The 22,562-nt window shown below is 43.4% G+C and overlaps 1 protein-coding gene across 1 annotated transcript in view; it reads left to right on the top strand.

The window, feature by feature from the left end:
• The first annotated feature begins 979 nt into the window (after positions 1 to 979).
• The window catches only part of SGPL1 (sphingosine-1-phosphate lyase 1), a 56,465-nt gene continuing 34,882 nt past the window's right edge, over positions 980 to 22,562 (top strand). The window contains exons 1-2 of the mRNA XM_036083941.2: positions 980 to 1,012; positions 1,729 to 1,790. Of these exons, the coding sequence (XP_035939834.1) occupies positions 1,764 to 1,790 (27 nt within the window). The 5' untranslated portion in view covers positions 980 to 1,012; positions 1,729 to 1,763. The remainder of the gene's footprint in view (positions 1,013 to 1,728; positions 1,791 to 22,562) is intronic.

Raw genomic sequence — 22,562 nt, 5'->3', positions numbered from 1 at the left:
CCGAGAGCACTGCTTGAGGGTACTGATGGCAGCGATGACACTGTAAGTTAGCGTCCTCACATTTGCAAGGGGATGGAATTGGCTACCCTCATTAGTGTCATTTTTGTTAAGATTTCAAGATCCCATCTAGGTGTCATTTTTAAATCTGTTGAAAAATATATCGCATGCTGATCACTGGTCAGTTAAGTGTACCCATGCTACCTTCACTCCTGCTGAATTAGTGTCCTGGGCAAAACATGACAAACATATTTGAGATTTAGCTGTTTCATCTGGAAATGAAGGGTGACATTTGTGGTCCCGGTGGGCACTTTCACTTGAGTATTAGATGCCTCCCAACGTTGCTCATGAAAATAAAGTAATATTGGTAACATTTTTTGCCCAATACCTGGTCTCTGTTCTCCATATTTGTGGGGGGAGGGAACTATGGGGAGGGCAATTCCATTTAGGGGGTTTTCATGTAGCTTTTCTTCAGGCATTATTGACCTCGAGGAAATCTCCCGGAAAGAGAAGGGGGCAAATCTGAGTCACCCATTAAAATCCCAAAGGTCTCTTTGGAGACCCATCTTGAGTGGTTGCTTTGGATCAGTCTGTGCAGTGCTCGACAGGCTGACTCTCTCAAGGGCTCCAAGTGACCAAATGTGACCAGTAAGTTGGTTTTTGTAAAAGGCAGCCTGAAGGAGAAGCTGGTGATGGTTGGGCGCAGGCTGGTTCCACCTTCCCTCGAGGGCCCGCCGGGGTGCCGGTCCCTGCCTGGCCAGCAGGCGGCGCGCACGCGCCGTGGGGCCCGGAGGGGAGGTGGGTCTCGCCCCCCGCCCCGGAGCGTGCGCGCGCCCGATGCCGGGGCCGCGCACGCCGGGGCTGGGGAGCCATTTCCGGGCGGGGAGGGGCGGGTCTGCCGGCGGTCGGACCTCCAATCTCGGTGGCGGCGGCTGCAGGGGGAGCCCGCGCTCCGCCGCCCGCGAGTCGGTCGCGTGGTGAGGAGGAGCCAGGCCGGCGAGAGGGAGAGGCTCAGGGAAGGAGCGGGGAAGCGGACTCGGGGCAGGGGAGTGCAGGAGGGCCGCTGAGGCTCCGGAAAAGGGAGGGTCGGGCTGGGGCGGAGGGCTCCAGGGTGGGCAGGGCAGGGGAGTGGAGGGGAGGAAGGAGGGCCCGGCGGACCGAGGGGCGCGGGATGAGTGTGGGCGCGCCGAGCCCCGAGGTCAGAGGGAGCGGGGGGGTACCCGAGAGGGAGCGGGCTCTGAGACTCCACTCCCTCGGAGGTGGGAGCGGAGTGGGGCAGCGGGGATCTGCTGATCCTTCCGAAGAGAGGAAGGGCTCCGGGGTGGAAGCGATGGAGTCGGGAGCGAGGCCAGGAGGGCTCTGGAGGCTGGACGCTGGGCTGGGCTGCCCGTGGCGCCCGATCTTCCGCCCTGCTGCGTTGGTGGGCTGGGCTCCGGGGCTCCGGGCCGGGTCGGCGGCGGGCTGGGCGTTTCCGCGGGTGTATACCTGGGGGGCTTGCTTGGTGGGAGGCTGGGTCCGGATTCGTTTGGTCAGCTGTGGGAGGGAAGCACAGTGCCAGCAGGATTCTGATTCGCTGGCTTGGGTGCTGGGGGTGGAGTGTCATATCTGCGAGTGAAATCGGAGCTCTCAAAGGAGCGAGAGAACCATTTCTTGACTGCTCTAGCGACTCTAGGCGGGCCGAGGCGACAGTTTAAAGCTTTAGAAGTAAACAGACCTGGTTCCCTTTTGCAGAGGGGAGGCCCCGAGAGGACGGCTGGGGAAGGAAGATGCCGAGTACGGACCTTCTGATGTTGGTGAGTCTTTCCCAAACATCCTCCTTGTTAGAAAGCACTTGTCCCTTAAGTTTTATTTTTAGTCTAAAGGATCTAAGTGTGTAGGTCTCACTTCTGATGCTTGCTTTTGGTAGCTGAGCATTTCTGCCACCTTTTATTTTGGGTTTACTGGTTGGGATGGATAAATGACTGGATTAAATATACGAATACATTTGTATTTAATGAATATGAAGACTCTTTTACAGAATTCTTGCAATTGATTTTAATTTCTCCCTTCCCATACTACCAGAACAGTTTTAAAATTTCTATTAAATTTTGTCCGTGTCTGCCATATATTCGTTTATAAGTGTTTGTCTCCCAGACTAGAGTTATGATTCCTCAAGACAGATAATCATGTCTTACTTGTTTAGAGATGAATAAACAACTGTCATGGTGCTCTGTGTATAGTAAGTGCTTAACAAATGCTTGTTGAGTTAAACTAATTTGAATTTAAGTTCTTTTGTTGGGCTGAGGAATATGCCTGCTTTGGTAGAGTCTGTTTTTTCCTCTCGAGATCTTTCCCTGCCTTTTTTTTTTTTTTTTTTTTGCTGAGCAGGGAGAACAGCATTGCCAAATGAGTGTTTACCAAAATGAGGTTTTATTCTTGGGACATTTATGATTCCATAGAGGCTCTTTATTGTGAGTATTGTGGGGAGCCCATGGCTTTCCAATAGCTCTCTCGAAAAAGAGCATTTTGTTTTTAATAAGCTACTTCTCTGAGTCTGATGGCTCTTTGTGGGAAAACACAGATTTCAGAACAATTCATTTCCCTCTCTTTATCTCACTATCTCAGAGAGCTGGTAGCTGTCACTGGGAAACTGGCAAAAAAACCTAGCAGTGAGGGTTTTTTTTTTTTTTATACCCAGTCCTGACTTTCTGTAGTGGCAAAACCTATAAGATCTGTGGGACGGATAAAGAAGGAAACTAAGTGGTGATTAGGTCCAGTTTGAGGCAGAGAGCAAGGATGGTTTTAGAGACGTGGGTAAATAGTTGGCTTATTCACAGATCCTGATAACGAGTTCACCTAAAGTAGCTTCTTGCCTCAAATTTCATGATTGTCAGTAGATAATAAATAGCCTTATTTATTATGTGATTTTAAATTCTTATCACAGGAGCCACGTATTAGAAAAATTGGGAGCTATACATAAGCAAAAGGAAGCAATAACCAATAATTATACTACTCAGAAATAAGCACCTTAGAGGGTTAATGCAGAATGATTTGTAACGATTGGCAATTTGTTTTTCCTCTTACAGATCAGTATGTTTATATAAATTAAGATTTCTGGTGTAAGTAGGCTACACCCTCATGCCCAGAGATGAGCTTGTGACTTCTTGGGCCCGTGGGCTCTCTTGAACAGTGTGATCAGTCACTGCTTTTTTATTCAGGATGTTAACTTGGGCATCGTTTTGTTTTGAAGTATTTCTCTGGCTACCACATTAGTTTTCATTTCCTCATTTGATAATCTAGAGTATTGAGGGTGTTGATTTGCTTGTTGGTGTAAGGAATTAACTCACACGGATAATGACTGGCTCTTGAGAATCCTCACTCTCTGAGGATTCTGTGTGTGTTCCTTGAGGTGCTTTCTCTGGAAGAGTTGTCATTCCTTCTTTGTGTGTGTTGTGCTCTTTGAGGCCAGATGGTAAAGAACCAGTGGCCAGGGCCGGGTTCTCAACGGGGGTAGTAAATGGTCATTATCTGCATTCTTTAGCTACTTTGTATGAAGCAGAAGACATGTTCTGGGCCCTCTAACTGGCAAGAAAGGACCCCAGTTAATAAAAAATAACCTCCATGCAAGGCAGTATATTGTAGCGCCCCAGAAGTAGAAGCAATCTTGGAGGCTGTGTGATGCAACTTCTTACTTATATTGTATGTGAATCCTTTTTAGAGCATCTCTGATGAATGGATATCCCATCATCCATCCTTTCTGCTGGGGGAATAAGATGGGCGTAAGCTAGGACACAATCCAAGGTGGATCCAGGAATAATAACATAAATCTGGTAGCTAACATTTATTGAGCAGGTATTACATGTTAGGTGCAGAAATAGATACTCTACATATTCATTTAATTTTCGCAAAAACCCTTTGAAAAATACGCTGGCATCCTCCTTTTGTAGGTGAAAAACCAAGCTTAGGGAGGGTACTGCAGCAATGAGGTGGTGGAGCCGCGTTTTAACTACAGCTAGTCTGACTTCAAATCCCTCCTGTTCTGCTTTGTGATGCTGCCTCTGGGCCACATTGCCCATAAGGGACAGAGGTTGCTGAGCTTTATGACTGATGGGACATGATTTGTGTAGGGCGGGAGAGCTCTGCCCTCTGAGGGGGCACTTTGGAAGTGTGTGTGGGGGTGCTTTTTTTTCTAGTATGGTCTTGTCTGAAAACATATATTATATACAGATCTTCTGATTTTATTTTCTCGTACCTTGCAGTTAGGGCATTATATTGAAATTTTTAAAAGTTATGTTTGTAGAGGTCTTTGAATTCCGTTTCAGAATGATAAAAGGGCATATAAAATATTTGTTCGAAAAAGAGGGCATTGTGTTTGATAGGGTTGGAAACTACTTGTCTGGACAGTATCATGTGGCACTAAAGCATGAAGATGAACCGGAGTCCGTCCATGATAAGCCTTGCACTCCACTCCATGGAGCTGGGGCTGTCAGTCTTCAGTGCCTTCCTGCCCTTCGCTTTGCCCTCGTTTGATAAGGGTGGTTTGCCTTTTTCTGTTTGTGCACTTATGTCATGAACTATAATACTTTCCACCTGTGTCTCAGAGATAATAAAAGGGGTGAGAGTATGCATCTGAGACCTGCAATGCTTTCAGAAGGATTTCAAGTCCGGAAATTTTTTTTAGCAGTTTCTCTCCACTTTGGCAACCATTCTTTTCACCCATGTTCTCCTCCTTCCTAGTGCTGGGGAATGGTGTCACTTTGCAAGTTGTCAAATACTTAGAGCTTTTAAGAAAAGAGTACTTTATAAAGCTAAGTCTGCTCCTTTGGGTGGCTTTTCTCTTTTCTCATCCAGTGAATCATACGCGCTCTGATAGTGCTGGGCGGAGTTTGGGAGAGAGTTTATCTAGGGCCAAGGTTCACAGCTGTGATTTTGCTTCCCGGGAACATTTGGCAATGTCTGGAGACTTTTTTGGTTGCCATACTAAGTGCTAGAGGTCCGGAATGCAACTACAGGCCCTACTATGCACACAGCACTCCACCACCAAGAATGATGTGGCCTAAAATGTCAGTAGTGCTTGGGTTGAGAAACCCTGGTGTAGGGTTCCTGAACATAGGGAATAGCATCTGCGTAGCCCTTACATTCATATTCTCTCACGAGAATGAGTCTTTTCTTAGAGTCTAGTGGGTCTGTTACAGTGCTCCTTGGGGTTATTTTGTCCATGGACCAAGTCCTGCTGCTTTGGAATATATATATTGGACAGTATACAGCACAATCTTCTGTGATACAGTAAAATCTTAAGAAATGCTTTTCTTTGCAACATTTCTGAAGCACTCTTGATGTGGAAACAATAAGCCTGTCTCAGTTTTTTTTGGGGAGTTCAAAATGGAATCTTTCCAGATCTTAGAGCTTTATCTTTGAGCCTTGACTCTTTCTCAGGCATGCTTTCTTTCTGAATGTCAGGTAGGATTTGAGCAATAAGCCAAAAGATGGGCACTAAAAGCTCATTTCTACTATTTGAATCTGGTGTTTTATTTGTAGGATTGTCTAGAAGGAAGGGAAAATTTATTGGGACTGGTAGGACCTTTAAAATTTTGTTGACCATTTGAATGGCCCTTGTAAGATGAGCACTGTATTTGGCATTGTTCTAGTCTTACTGGTAAAGCAAAACTATAATAACAAGTCTGATAATTTCTCCAGCCATTGGTCTAAAGGAAGGAGGGATTATAAATAGATAAACCTCAAATCCCAGGATTTGGCTTGGCTTTGCAGTCTGTGTGTCAGGAATTTTTAGTAACATTTGCTTTCTAAGCTTTGCCCAAACATACAGTTTGTACACATTGGTGACAGAACTGGGAATCATTTTGGGATTAAGAATTTTCCATAGGGAATTGATTCAGAGTGAATCAGTCCGTATGTGGAAACATATAGAACACAATTACTGAGAGAAAAACCATGCTGGGGGGTAAGGGGAAATCGGCATCCGGGAAGGTGGAATGGTGCAGGCTGAAGAGTAGGTTGGATATATCAGTTATCTCTTGGCACCCTCCAATAGTGTGACTGAGGAGAAAAAAGGACTATTTACAAAGCTGGGCAGAGTTAAGAAGACCCGTAGGAGTTGGTGAAACACCTCAGGGCTAAGAGCCATCATCATTCTTAGGCCTGAATGGGCAAAGAGAGAGTAGCTTCTGGAACCTTGAAAGTTTAGCTGGAGGAGAGGGTAACCTGTAGGAATGCTGCCACTGCCAATCGGTACCCTAGCAGGGAGGGAATCAAGGGGAATAAATACCTCAGACCCTTTCTTTTCCCACCCTCTGATCTCAGGCTGGAGCCTTTCATTGGCCAAACCCAGCTGGAAACCAGAGGATAAGTAAGGAGCCTGGGAGATTTAATTCATAGAGGGCAGCCCTGTGAGGCACAGAGAGGTGGAGAAGGTTGGGTAGGGGATCTGGAGGAGCCAAGGGAAGATAGCCAGCATGCTAAAGTTGAGGTCAAGTTAGTTCTGAGAGGCACAGGCGAGAAGATAGCTTGTTAGCAGAGTCTTGAAGAACGATAGAACATGGAATGTTATAGAAAAGGAATGTTCTCACTGATAACAGAAGGATAGATTCAGCGCAAAATGTTGCCACAGCTTTGGCAAGGCCCGAGCTGCTTTTTTCCAGGAGTAGCCTTAGAATCTTAATTGCCTGAAGGGCATTGAGAAATCCTGCAGTCCAACTTCCCTTGCTGTGTGGAAATCCTTTCTACGGTGCCCTGCCAGGGGTGGGTGCAGAGTGCTTTCTCAGGGAGCTCTTTCCATTGTTGGACAGCTTTAAATGTAGAAAGTGTTCCATTTGTCCAGATCACTGATATATCTGGTAGGGTTAGGTTTGGCTGTGTATAAAAGAAAAACTAGGGTAACAGAGATTTTCAAAAGGTAGAAATGAATTTCCCTAAGAGAAGGCCAGAGTAGACCCTTCTTGGCTGATATGGTCATTCCTAGGCCTTTGAGGAGGTTCCACCATACACGGTGCATCCCCTCCTGGTCCAGGATAGCTGCCCTGAGCTTGAGCTGTTATGTTCCTGTTTTATTTGGTAGGAAGAGCAAAGGCAAGGAGAAGGGCTTGCTCTCCTTTTTAATCAAAAATGTTTTCATGTGAAATTTATTACACGTAGAGAGTTATATAAAGCACATACCTACATTTTAAAGAATAACAATAAAACAGTCATACATCTATCCCCAGGTTAAGAAATAGACTATTTACCCCCAATCCCATGTGCCTCACCCTGATTATATCTCCTTTCCTCCCTCCCCTCTAGGGATAACTATCCTGATTTTTGGAATAATTATTCTCTTGCTGTGTTAAAAAAAAAAAAAAAGTGTTACCACCTATGTATATGTCCCTTTAGTTTTGTTCATTTTTTTTTTTTTTTAAGATTTTATTTGTCAGAGAGCGAGAGAGCAAGAGCACAAGCAGGGGGGGCTGCAGAGGCAGAGGGAGAAGGAGAAGCAGGCTTCCTGCTGAACAAAGAGCCTGATGTGGGGATTCGATCCCAGGACCCTGGAATCATGACCTGAGCTGAAGGCAGACGATTACTGACTGAGCCACCCAGGCGTCCCTAGTTTTGTTCATTTTTTAACTTGCTGTAAATCGATTTATATGTATTTTTTTGTGATTTCCCTGTGTTGCTCCGTATTTGTGAGATTCATCCATGTTATTATCTGTAGTTTATGAGTTTTAGTTCATTCATTTTCATTGTTGCCCAGTACCTCACTGTATGACTACCACAGTTTATCCAATCCATGATGATGGACACTTGGCTGGCTTCCAGTTTGAGGCTTTTTTGAGCATTACCGTAGTGAACTTTCTTGTATATGAGAAGTAATCAAAAGTGTAAGTTTTTCTGGGGTTTATTCCTGGGAGTAGAATCGCTGCATTGTAACTTTGCTAGATGACAGACTTTGCGGAAGAAGTCGATACAGTTTATACTCCTAGCGATAGTTCTTGTTCCTACACAATTTGACAAACTTGGTACTTACAAGGCTTTTTATATTTTTTGCCATTGCAGGAGGGTAAAATCTAATTGATTCCCATATGCAATTCCCAGATTACTCCTGAGGTTACGTGTCCTTTTCACTGAATATTAACTATTTGGATTTCATGTTTTGTGGGTGCCTCTTCCAGTCTTAGGCTTTTTCAGTTATTTATTTCTCCTTGTGGTCCTATTAGATTTTGTTGTACGTATTTTGAGATTTTGTTACTAGGTACATACAGATTTAAAATTGTTACATCTTACCTAGTAAGTTGCACTTTTAGCCTAATAGTGCATTTTGATTTAATATAATATAGCTCATTGAGCTCCTTGTCATGAAATGGGCACACTGTAAAGGTTTGATGAATGAATGAGTGACATGCCTATTGTATAGGCAGAAACTGCAGAACAGTCTTCCTCCTGGTTCGTTTTTCTGGCATACTGTTGTTTATGTGGCCTATTATCCCAGGCAGTGGATAAAATCACTTTTGAATTAAAAAAGAAAAAAGGTAGTTTTCTTTTTTGAGATAGAACTTGCATACAGTAAAGGGCACGAATCTTAATTATACAGGTCAGTAATATTTGCATGTGGGATACACTGTACTCGCCACCCAGATACTAAGAATGTCCAGCCTCCCAGCAAGTTCTTCCTTCCCTCCCATTTGGGCCCCCAGAGGTTATCCTTCTCACTATAGATTCGTTTTGCTGATTTTTGAACCTCATATAAATGGAAACATACAGTATGTTTTATTTCGAGTGTCCTTTTTGCTGAATCTGTGAGATTCAGCCATGCTCTTATGTAGCAGTAGTTTTAAAAACCATAGGTGTGCGGTTTTACATGTATAAAACAGGGCAGTTTATTCCTTCTATAGTTGATGAACATTTGCGTTTCTAGTTGTTGGCTGTTTTGAATGAACATGTCTTTGGGTAAACATAGCATTGCCAGGTCTGAGGCCCACTGCCAGACAGGTTTCCCAAGTGGTTGTACTCATTTATACTCCCACAGGGTTTTCTTAATGTGTAACTTGTGCTTTTAGCTTTTAGGCAGCAAATCCTAAATTTCTGCTACCTGCACACTAGATGTGGGAGATAGCATTGAGAACTCTGTCCTGAGGTAGGGTAGGCACTTTTAAAGTGTGAAATGTCCTTCCTTTTCTCTAATTTCCCCGGAGAGTAAAAGCCTACTGTGTTCTTATTTATCTCGTCTCTAACTTTTAATAAACATTTGATGGAAAAGAGCAGCCTTCGTTCTCTGTTAAGGGCAGAGTTTAGATTTGTAAAACACCATTTGTAACAGTGAATTCCAAGGTAAAATCATAGTCCTCTGGAACTCTTTGGAATCCAAACAGCTGTTGTGGTATATTTACTGGGGAGACCTTTTTTTCTGGAGGCTTTTCTGAAAGCATTTAAATGTATTCCTTTGAAATGCATTTTGGCAGATAGGACTGATGTATTCCCTTTTAAAACCATCTTGAGTTCCAGTCTTACTGGTGCTGAGACAATTGAGGCAGATAGAAAATTCTCTTTTCATACTCTAGTAGGAAAGATTTGAGGCCAAATACAAGAATGCCATGGGGGACCTGCTCCTTGTCTAGATGCACTGCAGCCAGGGCGGACAAAGGCCTAGGAGTATGCTACGCAGCCCTTTTTGATAAACTTGTGATTTCAAACGCTTTCCCAAGAGTCATAACAATAGCAGTCAACAGCAATCTATCCAGATGCCTGAAATCAGGCTTATGATGTAAACATGAGTAGGTAACCGATATAATCCTGTTTTGTAGATAAGAGGGCGCTTGCAACCTTCTGATTGAATTAGATAGTTGAAGGCTGAGAGTTGACTTAATATCTGTCTTATTAAATGGAGGTGCAGCTCACTATTAGCATGTATTTCATTATTGGTGTCTGTAAGAAAATACAACGGAGGCATGGGAAGCAAACCACTTAAAGCCTCTCCCAGCTCTGCCTGTGGGCCTTCGCTTGGGACATCGCAAAGCTTACTTTTCCTTGCTGCTTACTGAAAAGGAAAGGAGAACGTTTATCATCAGAGACTCATTCAGGTTCATCAAATATTTGGTAAGCATTTATTATCTGCAGTCAATCTCTTACTACCTGACTGCATTGAATATTCACAACAACCTGTGAGTAGACAGATGAGTGTATCTTTTTTGTCTTGTAAACTTTTTGTTGAATTGTAACAATGGCATCTGTTTTTGCAGATGAGCAAAATCCAGCTGCATAGAGGCTCGGTCATGGGCCAGAGGTCACACAGAGCTAAAATTAGAGTAGAAGCCTCTGATCACTGGTCCAGACTTTGGAGGGCACCACAGCTGTCTCTGACGCTCAGTGAGTCCCCAGGAGTGGTGATGAGTGTCGGTTAACAGCGCCCAGAGCTGGCTGTCCCTTTCCCATACCCTCGGTAGTGGCTGGAGTACGTGTTTATGAGCTGCCAAGGGAGAAAGTATTTTTTTAAAAATTCATCATTTTAGCAGTTAATAATTCTATTTATAGACTCTTAAAAATATATACTTTTAGGCAATAATGACCTGCTTTGTCTAGTTTATACATAATTGCTCTACAGATTTCTAAGTTATTTTTAGATACTTAGTTAGGATTGCTTTCCTTTGGAGTCCAAAGCTTTACTCTCTTTTTCTGGAACTTCAGGGTTTCTGTTGTTTATATAGCCCGTATGGGAACTTTTTTTTAGAAAGGCCTTTGGGTTTTTGGGGTTTGTTTTGTTTCATTTTTTATTTTATTTTTATTTATTTATTTATTTTAAAGATTTTATTTATTTCAGACAGAGAGAGAGAGAGAGCATGAGCGGGGGAGAGGGGCAGAGAGAGAAGCAGGCTCCCTGCTGAGCAGGGAGCCCAATGCGGGGCTCGATCCCAGGACCCCGGGATCATGACCTGAGCCGAAGGCAGATGCTTAACCAACTGAGCCACCCAGGCGCCCCTTGTTTCGTTTTTTAAAGAAAGCCTGTGAATCTTAGGTGGTTCGTCTTAGCTGAGAGAACATTTGGTGAACATAAATGAAACTGCTGGGTCATAATGCCTTTTTTTTTTTTAAAGCATCCAGTTCATTGGTTTTCACTATGTTCACAGAGTTGTGCAACTATCACCACAATTTAGAACATTTTCAGAAGAGACTCCATGTCTCAGCAGTCACTTCCTTATGTCCTCCCAGTCCCCCAGCCATAGGCGACCCCCAAACTACTTTTTGTCTGTAGATTTCCTTATGCAGAACACTTCATATAAATGGAATCCTATAGTGTCGGGTCTTTTGTGATTAGCTTTTTTCACTTAGCATGATGTTTTGAAGGTTCATCCATATTGTAGCTTGGATCAGAATTTCATTCCTTTTTATTATAGTCATAAGGCTTTTCCTGGAGGATTTTAAGTAATGGATAATAGTTCTCACCTACAGGCAACATGGGGGGCTTGGGTTTACTCTACATATAATAGGATACTTTGTCATATGAAAGCTACTTCTATGACTCATTTTGAAGAGGGGTTTATTAACCTGGGGAATATGGACCCCAATGACTGGCCTTCAGGATGTCCTGAACCCTTTGTAATTATTTGCAGTTTCATGTTCCCAGACATTTTTTGGTGGGGGCGTTTGGGGACCTACAGGTTATAGCCTTTGTTAAAACATAATTTTCAGAAAAGGTAAAATCATGATGCTGGTACAAATATAAAATGAACACACATTAAAATTTTTATTTTGCTTATAATGAGGAAACCAGGCAGATGTTATAACCAGTTCAGAGGAAAGGTCCAAAGAACAGACACATTTATAGATCAGGAATATTAAAATGAATACATAAACAGCACCCAAACTGGTTTCTTCCCTAGTGGAGAGGGAAGTCAGTTGGAACCATTACCAGACCTGGCAGATTTTACATGTTTATAGATGAAGGATAGTTTGAATTGCTGTAATTATATACAACTTATAGAGTTGTACAATCATTTCCTTATAGTCAAAATCAGGTAACCAAGAGGGAGGCCTTAGATAATGTATAATTTTCCATTGGAAGCACATATCTTCTTCTGTACTTTCAACAGATTATCAAAAAAGTCAGAAACTTTTCTGAGTGTTAATGTTAAATTTAGACGCTTCTTCAGTTTTAGAAAAGTAGCTCCTCTGTGACTAGATTTTGAAGGCAGATTTTCCAGAGGGTGTTTATATCAGTTGATGGCCCGTCAGAGACCCGGGGATGGGTCTTTGGTTTGTGCTTTTGAATAAGATTACATGTTAGAAATCTCCAGAGAAGTAGCCTTTGCAACTTAACTTAGGTTACACTTCCTAGCACATATTCAGTGTTTCTTATCTCTAATAGCAGTATGATGATTGAAATGGAGATTTCTATAAATATAATTTGGGAAGTGTAGGCATTTGAACTCAGTGACAAAGGTAGAAATCCTATTAGTAAATAAGGATGGGAAGGGAGAAGCCCATATGACTTCTTCCCCAGCTGCGGTATGCGCAGGGCAGTCAAGACTTCCCCTTTGTGTGTGAAGAATACGGCATGATTTCTGCTGGTCCTTGCTTGTAATCTAAGGAGTTCCTGTTAATTGCCCAGAGCATAGTGAACTCCTTTTGTACTTTGAAAGGTAGCTTCTGTGTATGTGCACATTTAGCTACTTACCGTAAGAGGCTCTGGGAGTTCATAGCCGTCAAGTTGAGTAGACCTTCCCCACGCCGCCTCCTTGCCTTTGGGTGAGAATGTATTTAGCAAAGAAACCTGTAATTGCTCTTATCTCAGCATCCCACCAGCCTGTTCCTCTGCTTACTGAACTTGGTTTCCTACATGTCAGCATTCTCTCCTGGTTGAAGTTCACAGGGTGCCTTTCTTGATGCGTCACAGGAGAGAAGGGCTCCGAGTCTTCAGTGACAGAATCCGCATCAGTCTTCACTCGGTGTCTTGCCCTGCCCACAAGTAAATAAATACAGAATTTACGCACTTGTTTGGCAGTGTTTAGGGCTGTCAGCGTTTATGAACCCAGAAGCTTTGATTTTCCATGGGTACACTTCTAACACTGCACATCTGTCCCCTTTCTGAGGCCAAGATTATGTCTCAGTGATGGTCAGGTGCTTTGCCTGAATACTCCGGAGCTAAGCATAGCGCAATTAGACTTGGTAAATGTTTGTGGAGTAGTACTGAGCTATACCTCTACTCTTGAGGCGTGGCTAGAAGGGAAAACATGGACCGTTAAGCTCGTTGAGATGAACTTAATGCATGTAGTGGAATTTTGGAGGAAGTATATGGTTTGGTCTTTACCACCTAAGAAATGATGATTCAGTCTCTTCTAACATTTCTGTAATGCAGTCAAATGACTGGTTTTGTTGCTCAGTTCTTACTTCTTTAATGACCCAAGGGAGTTTTTCCTTTGGGCTTGTGATCTGGTTTTGCTGATAAACTTTAATGCCTTTTAAGGTTCTAAAAACAATAGTGTTTTCTTACCTGTTTATTTTGCACTTTGAAGTTCTGTGGAATGTGATATGAAAGAGAACCAGATGTAATTTGCTTTGTTTTCTGTTTTTAGGGCAGAAGTGGAATAAGAGTGACTACATTAACTCTTTGGTGTCTTCTGTATTTTAACTCTTAGTTAACCTGAGTCCCAGGCTTTAAGTACCCTCTGATCTTAAGACATTAAGGCAGCGGGTGAACTCGGTAAGACAGGTCTTCTTTTCCTCAGCAGCCCACTCCTGCTTTAAAGCTCGGATTTCTGGCTCTTCGGGAATATTGAGTGGTGAAGTGTGTAGTTGTATTAGATGTAAAGAAAGTGGAAGGAAGAGGAAAACAAATTGCTTTTTCTCTGCAGCATTGCAGGGTGGGAGATTTTGATTTTCATTAGTATTTGGCTTAAGAATAAATATTAGCCTGGAGCAATGAGTTGGTCTTGTGGACTGACGTGGCTGGGCCCTCACTAACACTTCCGGGAATGCTTGGAGATGTTTTACACTCATCTAAAAGATGGATAGCCACTAAGTTTGGTGACTGAGTCTCAGGAATATGTTAAGTCAATTATTCTACAAAGGAAACATATGGGGAAGCTGTGTGACCTTCGGGCTTCATTGTGTTCCTCTGTGAGGGACGGAGAGTGGTCATGGACTGGTCTTTAACCTCCCTGTTGGCTCTGGCGGCCGATGACATGATGTATCTTGTGAGTTCTTTGTGAGTTCTATTTGAACGGTGCCGATGTGTGCGGTCTGGTTACAAATACCAGCCATTGTGCTCTGCGGGTTCGAGCCACTGCCACCAGGAGAGATGTGGGAGAGGCGAGGCAGAATCTTCCCTAGGATCTTACAGGGCAGTCCCAAGTGTGTGCAGTATTATAATGATTTCACTTCAGTTGAATAAATAAATGTTGCGTCCCTGCTGTGTTGAAGGTGTTGTAGGAGATATAAAAATTATGCCTTCGCTGTTGTTTGTATTCTTTTTTTTTTTTTTTTAATTTATTTATTTGACAGCGAGAGGCACAGCGAGAGAGGGAACACAAGCAGGGGGAGTGGGAGAGGGAGAAGCAGGCTCTCTGCAGAGCAGGGAGCCCGATGCGGGGCTCCACCCCAGGACCCTGGGACCATGACCTGAGCCGAAGGCAGACGCTTAACGACTGAGCCACCAAGGTGCCCCTGTTGTTTGTATTCTTATCAGCACTTGGTACCATAAGGGAGGTCAAGTATGAAGACAGTTACTTGGTTATTCTCCCCCACCAGGGTTGAGCGCTCTGCCTCTGGGACGAGTTAACTCACAGTGCAATTGGTTAAAGCCGTTTGGCCCTGATTGACTCTTGAGAAATAACCTGAATTGAGGCATACTGGAAATGCAAAGAAGTCATTGTGCTGTGATAGGAAGGTGAACCTTTTGTAGAAAGGTAGCTTTCCAGAAGCCCAATTTCACAATGTCTCCACAGTGATATTGTTAGGAATCACTGTTCTGAATTTTTCCTTCTGTGAGTGACAGACTTACACTTGAACCCAGGTCTGTGTTGTGGCCGGCAGTCCTCATTTGGACGAGCAAGCGAAGAAGAAAACTAGGGAAACTAGTTCGTGGGCACTTTAGTTTTGACCAGAAAACCTTAGTAGGCTTTGTGCTGGGTCATGATCAACTGAGCAAAATTGCTACATTTTCTTTGGCAGGGAATCCATGTCTCTGTTCAGAAATTATTGGTAGAGTCAATCATTCTGACAGTGGGAATGTTTTTCTTTGATCTTTAGCCTGATTTTCTTTGATGTGGGAGGATCAGGAAGGAGAACGTACATTGGAATAACTTGTTGGTTCCTCTGCTTGGCCTCACAGCATTTTGGTTTTCTTGAGTACTCTTCTTTTAGGTCATACCCCTCCAGTTAATGCTTAGATATGTTAATGTTGTGGAGCCCTAAGAGATGGTTCAGGACGCCTTGGAATTCAACTCTGAGTGTGTGAAGTCCTGTGTTTTAGTCCTGACTTTGCTCCTTATTACTTTGCTGTAGAACAAACTTAACCTTTCTTGATTTCAGTTTTTACCACCTATGAAGTGAAGAAACTGTTCGTTCTTTTTTTTTTAAACTGTTTATTCTTTTTTATTTATTTATTAGAGAGTGCGAGAGAGAGCACAAGCAGGGGGAGGGGCAGAGGGAGAGGGAGAAGCAGACTTCCAGTTGAGCAGGGAGCCTGACGTGGCGCTCGATCCCAGGACCCTGGGATCATGACCCGTGCCGAAGGCAGACACTTAACCAACTGAGCCACCCAGGCGCCCCGTGAAACCGTTCATTCTTAACCTGAGAACCTCATGAGGTTGTAAAGTACACATAAAATAACGTGAAAGCTGGTTAAAATTTTAAGTTATATAAATATCACCATGTATTCTGAGTTAGTGCCTTTAAGTGCTTCACCCTTCCTTGTACATGTTTATCACGGCCCCTCTGGCCTTCTCCTTCTTCATTTTATTCCCTCTGTGATCAGGGCGTCACCCAATCTTTGAGTTTTGAAGGGAAGAGACAGTTTTAAGTGAAACAAACTGGTGATCTTGGATCCCTGTAAAATAGCGCCATGTGTGTAGTAGGTGCTCAGGAAACCATTGTCGTGTGGCAGAAAACGTGAAGAGCAGGAGGCAAGTGTGTGGCGGGGGCAGCGTTGCCCCAAGGTCTGCTCGGGGAGTGTGGGAGGCCGCGCTGGGGGCCGCCTGAGCTGGGACGCCCCGGCTCTTGGATAGAGTGAGTACAGACGGTTCGCCCTGCGAGGTGTTATTTGTGTTGTTGTTGTTATTTGTATTAGCTCCGGGGAAGGAAGCACCATGCAGTGTGGCTCTGGACAAACGTCTGCCAGATGGTTTTTCTCTTTTAGTCCTATTCATTCTTAGAGTGTTTCTTCTGGTATTCATTGTTCATTAAGAAAATCGCTGTGGAAGAAATATCACTGCCTAGTTGGCAGTTGGTCAGGTGCAGTCCTAGTTTTCAAAGAGGTTTTTTTGGGGGGGGAGGGTGTGGATAGTGCCACCGAGGGAAGTTTGTCTATGGAACCTTTTCTCATGGAGGGATTTGAGGACCGAAAGAGTTAGCAGTCATTGGGAGCAGCTGTGGGCTGGTACCAGTAGGGAAGGAACCCGTGACGGAAGGATTCTGCATCTCTTCGACCGACCGTTCCCTCATGACATCACAATCCCGGGCCTCACAAAAATGTTAAGAGAATAAATCTTAAGTGCAAAAAGCACTGAGATTGTGTAGAGTGCAAAATGCCTCCGTGTTAACACCCTTGGCTGCATTACATTCTGCATTTAAAGAAGCCGGGAGTAGATCACAGTGAGGCTTTTAAACCTGAAGGCCGTGATCCATTCAGAGGGAGGCAGAATCAATTTAGTGGTTGGGACATTTAAAAAAAGAAAGAGGAAATAGAGAAAAAAATGTACATGCATCACAAGTAATGAACTGCTAGGTTTTATTTTGGAAACCTTTGTTTTGGTTTCATATCTTTCTGTTGCAGTGTGTACTAGATGGTTGTAAAATACACTTCCACGGGTCTGGGTTGGACAAGTGTGAAACCGGCGGCGCCTGGGTGGCTCAGTCAGCTAAGTGTCTGCCTTCGGCTCAGGTCATGGTCCCAGGGTCCTGGGATCAAGCCCCGCATCAGGCTCCCTGCTCAGCAGGGAGTCTGCTTCTCCCTCTCCCTCTGCCCCTCCCACTGCTCGTGTCCTCTCTCTCTCTCTCTCTCTCTCTCTCTCAAATAAATAAATAAAATCTTTAAAAAAAAAAAGGAAAAGCATGAAACCCCATGGTCTAAAAAGTAACATGCAGGGGTGCCTGGGTGGCTCAGTTGGTTAAGCATATGACTCTTGCTTTGGCTCAAGTCATGATCTCAGGGTCGTGAGATTGAGGCCCGCATCGGGCTCCAAGCTGTGCGTGGAGCCTGCTTGAGGTTCTCTCTCTCCCTCTCCCCCTTCCCATCTCCTCCTCCCTCTCTAAAAAAATTTAAAAAAAATAAAATAAAATAAAAAATAACATGTCCCAAATTTACAGAATTTGTAGACTTCCGCTATTGTGTTACTTTTATGAAAGTGTCTTGGTCCCTTGAAGTGATTTGGGGATTCGAAGAGTGCAATATGATTGGGACTAAAAGGGCCACTAAATTCCCATAAATCCTAGCAGCCGCCTTTTGTCTAATAATGATTAGGATTATTATTTTGACGTCTTATAGGCATCAGCTAAAACTTAATTATTAGATGGGAAATGGAAATGAATAAGAAGAGAAAGGCGGGTTAGTTTACTCATCTGTTTTTGACAGTAGCTCCTTAAAGTAGTTACTATTTCAAATCTATATTACTGAGGTTTTTCTTTTCTGTTTTAATATTGCACTTTAAAAAGATTTATGGTATTCTTTGTCATCATTTTATATATATTCAGTGGGCAGAGTGTTTTGTTTTGGTTTTCCTCCAGAGGAATATATTCCCAATCTGATACGGAGGAAGGAATGCTTTACTTGTGGAAATTTTACCAAAACTGCTCTGCTGAGGGTTGGAGATCCATGCCCACATGTACCCACACACACCCACAGGTGCACATCTATACAGACACAATTTATTTCTTGTGTGACTGTTATCCTGTGTCCCTCTAGATGAAGCGTGGATGCACACATTGGCGAAGTATTTGCCTGGAGGGGCACGGCAAGCTAGTGGCCTTCACAGATGACCGTCCTTGGTTCTTGTGTTTCCAGAGACAGTATGTGGATTAGGTTGAAATAAATAAAAGCTTTAGTATTAACTATTAATATATATGTAGGTGTATATAGACCAAAAAAAATGTATTTCTGTAAGCAGGAAGACATGGTGGGAAGTAGTCGTTATAGTACTATTACGTTCTTGTGCTGTTTCTGTCTCTGTAGTCATGACACACCTCTCCAGTTTTAGTTTGTTCTGAACTGTATATATATCCAGGGTAGATTCCACCTAAAACGTAAATTGTGAGAAGGAAACTCTTGGGATGGCACTGGATGGTAATGTGTTAAGTGACCCTCCACCCGTGCACACTTAGAATGAAGGATGGAAAGAACCCCGAACCCTGAGTCGGAGGCCTGGGCTTAACGAGGCTGTCTCACCGCGGGGCCTCTGTTTGTGAACTGCGAATATGGGCTTGATCTCTAGGGTTCCCTTCAGCATTGGGATTGTATGCTTCTCTAGGGCTGTGGTGTTGCGTCAGGCCCCAGCCTGGGGCTTGGGCCGTGTGCAAGGCCCCAAGGAGCTGCCTCATCCTTTTTTCCAAGGAGATAGCATGCATTAGCCCATGGAGCCCTATAAAGCAGGGAGCTGTTAGTGCTGTGAGGTGCTTATTCACTGGGGACGGAACCTAGGTTGTTTGTAGTAACCAGAAGGACCTTGGGCTGAGGCCAGGACATGTAATTTCTGTGACCATCTAGTTGTCTACACAGTTTACTAGGACCTATCCAAGGCCAGCAACATTCTGTCTTTGGAGAAGGAGAATATAGAAATAGATTTCTTCCTAAGGAGATAGATTTAAGGACTTGGAATTTAAGGACTCCCATTATCTTCTTAGAGCAATTACCAAGAAAATAAATTCTCGCTGAATGTAATTTTATAAATGTTATCAAGGAATGCCTTCATATCTTAATAGGCTTTGTAGAAATTAACACAGTTTGCATTTGCTGATTCTTTGCTCTCTCCCTGATACTAGTTATATTACTTTTTGTTATGTGCTATGAGAAATTGACAATATCTACAGGCATCTTTTGACCTCGGTAAGCTCTATTTTCTGGGTGAATTAGGAACTAGTATCACTGGAGGAAAGCTAATCTGCATGATTATTTCTTCTGTCATCCCATTCGTATGCATTATTCATTCATTCATTTATTATTATTATTTTTTTTTAAAGTAGGCTCCATGCCCAGTGTGGGGCTTGAACTCATGACCCTGAGACTGAGAGTTGCAGTACTCTGCTGACTGAGCCAACCAGGCAGCCCATATACACTATTTTTTTTTTTTTTAAAGATTTTATTTATTTGACAGAGAGAGGGAACACAAGCAGAGGGAGTGGGAGAGGGAGAGGCAGGCTTCCCTCCGAGTAGGGAGCCCGATGTGGGGCTCGATCCCAGGACCCTGGCATCATGACTTGAGCTGGAGGCAGATGCTTAACGACTGAGCCACCCAGGTGCCCCCCCCCCCCCGTATACACTATTTAACCATTTGGTTTTATCCTAGCCTTAACACTAGAAGATTCTTTATAATGATGGAAATCATGACACACCTCTGATGATGGGTAGACGCCTCTGGTCTTCCCCAGGTCCTGACCGGCACTGTGACTGCTGTGTAGGATTGAGGTTGTTGATAGCAACAGTGGGCTCTGGGGAATGGCTAAGAACTAAGAGGGGGTTGCAGATAAGCTGTGTTTCCGTGGATAGCCCTCTAGGGAACCAAGGACTTGCCTGATGTTAATGACCTTATACTGCAGCCTAATTGCTAAGGATAGAAATGTTTTCAGTAGGGGCGCCTGGGTGGCTCAGTCGTTAAGCGTCTGCCTTCAGCTCGGGTCATGATCCTAGGGTCCTGGGATCGAGCCCCGCATCGGGCTCCCTGCTCGGCGGGAAGCCTGCTTCTCCCTCTTTTACTCCCCCTGCTTGTGTTCCCTCTCTTGCTGTGTCTCTCTCTGTCAAATAAATAAATAAAAGCTTTAAAAAAAAAAAAAGAAGAAATGTTTTCAATAAACATTCGTTGAGTACCTGTCCTCCTAAGCTTACATGCTTCTACTAGAACACTACAGGTAGATATCCAACAGGAACATAACTCAAACCAGTATCATTATCTTTATCTCAGAATCTCCCTTTCTCTTCTAGTCTGCTGGGGTTGGTGGTGACACCACTCACCTGCTCTCTCAGACTTAAACTTGAACATTTGGAATTATTCTTCCCACTCTGTGCTTCCTGTATCTATGAAGTTAGCAAACGCTGTTTGTGCCACCTCCAAAAAGGTTTTTTTTTAATTAATTTTATTATGTTATGTTAGTCACCATACATTACATCATTAGTTTTTGATGTAGTGTTCCATGATTCATTGTTTGCGTATAACACCCAGTGCTCCATTCAGTACGTGCCCTCTTTAATACCCATCACCAGGCTAACCCATCCCCCCACACCCCTCCCCTCTAGAACCCTCAGTTTGTTTCTCAGAGTCCATAGTCTCTCATGGTTCGTCTCCCCCTCCGATTCTCCCCTTCATTTTTCCCTTCCTACTATCTTTTTTTTTTTTTTTTAACATAGAATGTGTTTTTTGTTTCAGAGGTACAGGTCTGTGATTCATCAGTCTTACACAATTCATAGCACTCACCATAGCACATACCCTCCCCAATGTCCATCACCCACCCCCCCATCCTTCCTACCCCCCACCATTCCAGCAACCCTCAGTTTGTTTCCTGAGATTCTAAGAGTCACTCACGGTTTGTCTCCCTCTCTGGTTTCATCTTGTTTCATTTTTCTCCTCCCTTCCCCTATGATCCTCTTGTCTTGTTTCTCAAATTCCTCGTATCAGTGAGATCATATAATACTTGTTTTTCTCTGATTGACTTACTTTGCTTAGCATAATACCCTCTAGTTCCATCCACGTCGTTGCAAATGGCAAGATTTCGGGTTTTTTGATGGCTGCATAATATTCCATTGTGTATATACATCACATCTTCTTTATCCATTCATCTGTCGATGGACATCTTGGCTCTTTCCATAGTTTGGCTATTGTGGACATTGCTGCTATAAACATTGGGGTGCACGTACCCCATCAGATCACTACGTTTGTATCTTTGGGGTAAATACCCAGTAGTGCAATTGCTGGGTTGTAGGGTAGCTCTGTTTTCAACTTTTTGAGGAACCTCCATACTCCAAAAAGGGTTTTTAATCCGTGCTGCTTTTCAGCCCCAGTGTCGTACTGCTTAAGGTCAAACCTAGTTTGTTTCTCCCCTGGACTGTTTCAGCAGTCCTCTTAACTGAGATTTGTGTTTCTGACCTCTGTCTTCCTTTCCTTCATCTCCCATCAAGTTATCTTTAAAAAAAAAAAAAATGTATTCTCCTGATTAACAACCTTTTGTTTGCTGTTGTTGTTCTGCAATTTGCTTTTTTTTTTTTTTACACTCAACACTGTGTTCTGGAAATTTTTCTATGTAGTTCATTTAGATCTATCTTTTTAAAAATGGTGCATAGTATGAATACATAAAGTGTGTGTATTATAGATTATTTAACCATTCGTCCTTGAATGGACATTTGTGATATTTGTATTTCACTGTTACAAAGAAGACTGAAATGAATATCCTTGAACCTGTCTCTTTGTATGTATTGAAAAGCATGTAGATACCAAAAAGTGGAATATCTGGGTCAAAATGAATATACATTTAAAACGCCAGTAAACACTGACAAATTGCTTTACAAAAAATGCCTGTCAAATTATATTCCCACTCTCCATGGTTTTTTTTAAGACCATTTTTAATCTGGACCTAGTGCACTTCTGCCAGCCTCCATTCTCTGATTAATGTGTTCACGCACACGCTCGGTCGCCACCACCGTCCGGGTGTTCATGGAGCGCGCTGTGTGCTGGGGGTCTAGCACGGATGACACATGTAGCTCCCTGTCCCCATCGCTGCTCTCACTACACCGAACTTTTTTGCCATTCCTAGACTTTTCTTATGCATTTATAGCTCCTCTTCTCTCTTCCCGGTTATGACTTTTTTTTTCTCTTAACTTTTCTGCCAAGAGAATTTTCTTTGATAGTTCTTTTACCCTTTTAATAATATCTTCCCCGTCTCCTGTCAGGTAGAGTTAGACAGGCCTTTCTTAGTGGTCTCTCTTAGCACTTTACTTAAATACTTTTTTAAAAAAAGATTTTATTTATTTATTTGAGAGAGAGAGCGAGCATGATGGGGGGGTGGTGGGCAGGCAGCGGGAGAGGGGGAAGCAGGCTTCCCGCTGAGTAGGGAGCTGGACGCGGGGCTCAATCCCAGGACCCTGGGATCATGACCTGATCAGAAGGCAGACACTTAACTGACTGAGCCACCCAGGCGCCCCTTTAAATACTTTTTATCCTGAAGAATTTGAATTATTTGTTCAT

The sequence above is a fragment of the Halichoerus grypus genome, chromosome 7 (assembly GCF_964656455.1).
Source record: "Halichoerus grypus chromosome 7, mHalGry1.hap1.1, whole genome shotgun sequence".
Classification (NCBI taxonomy): domain Eukaryota; kingdom Metazoa; phylum Chordata; class Mammalia; order Carnivora; family Phocidae; genus Halichoerus; species Halichoerus grypus.
This window is presented reverse-complemented; position numbering and strand designations above follow the sequence as displayed.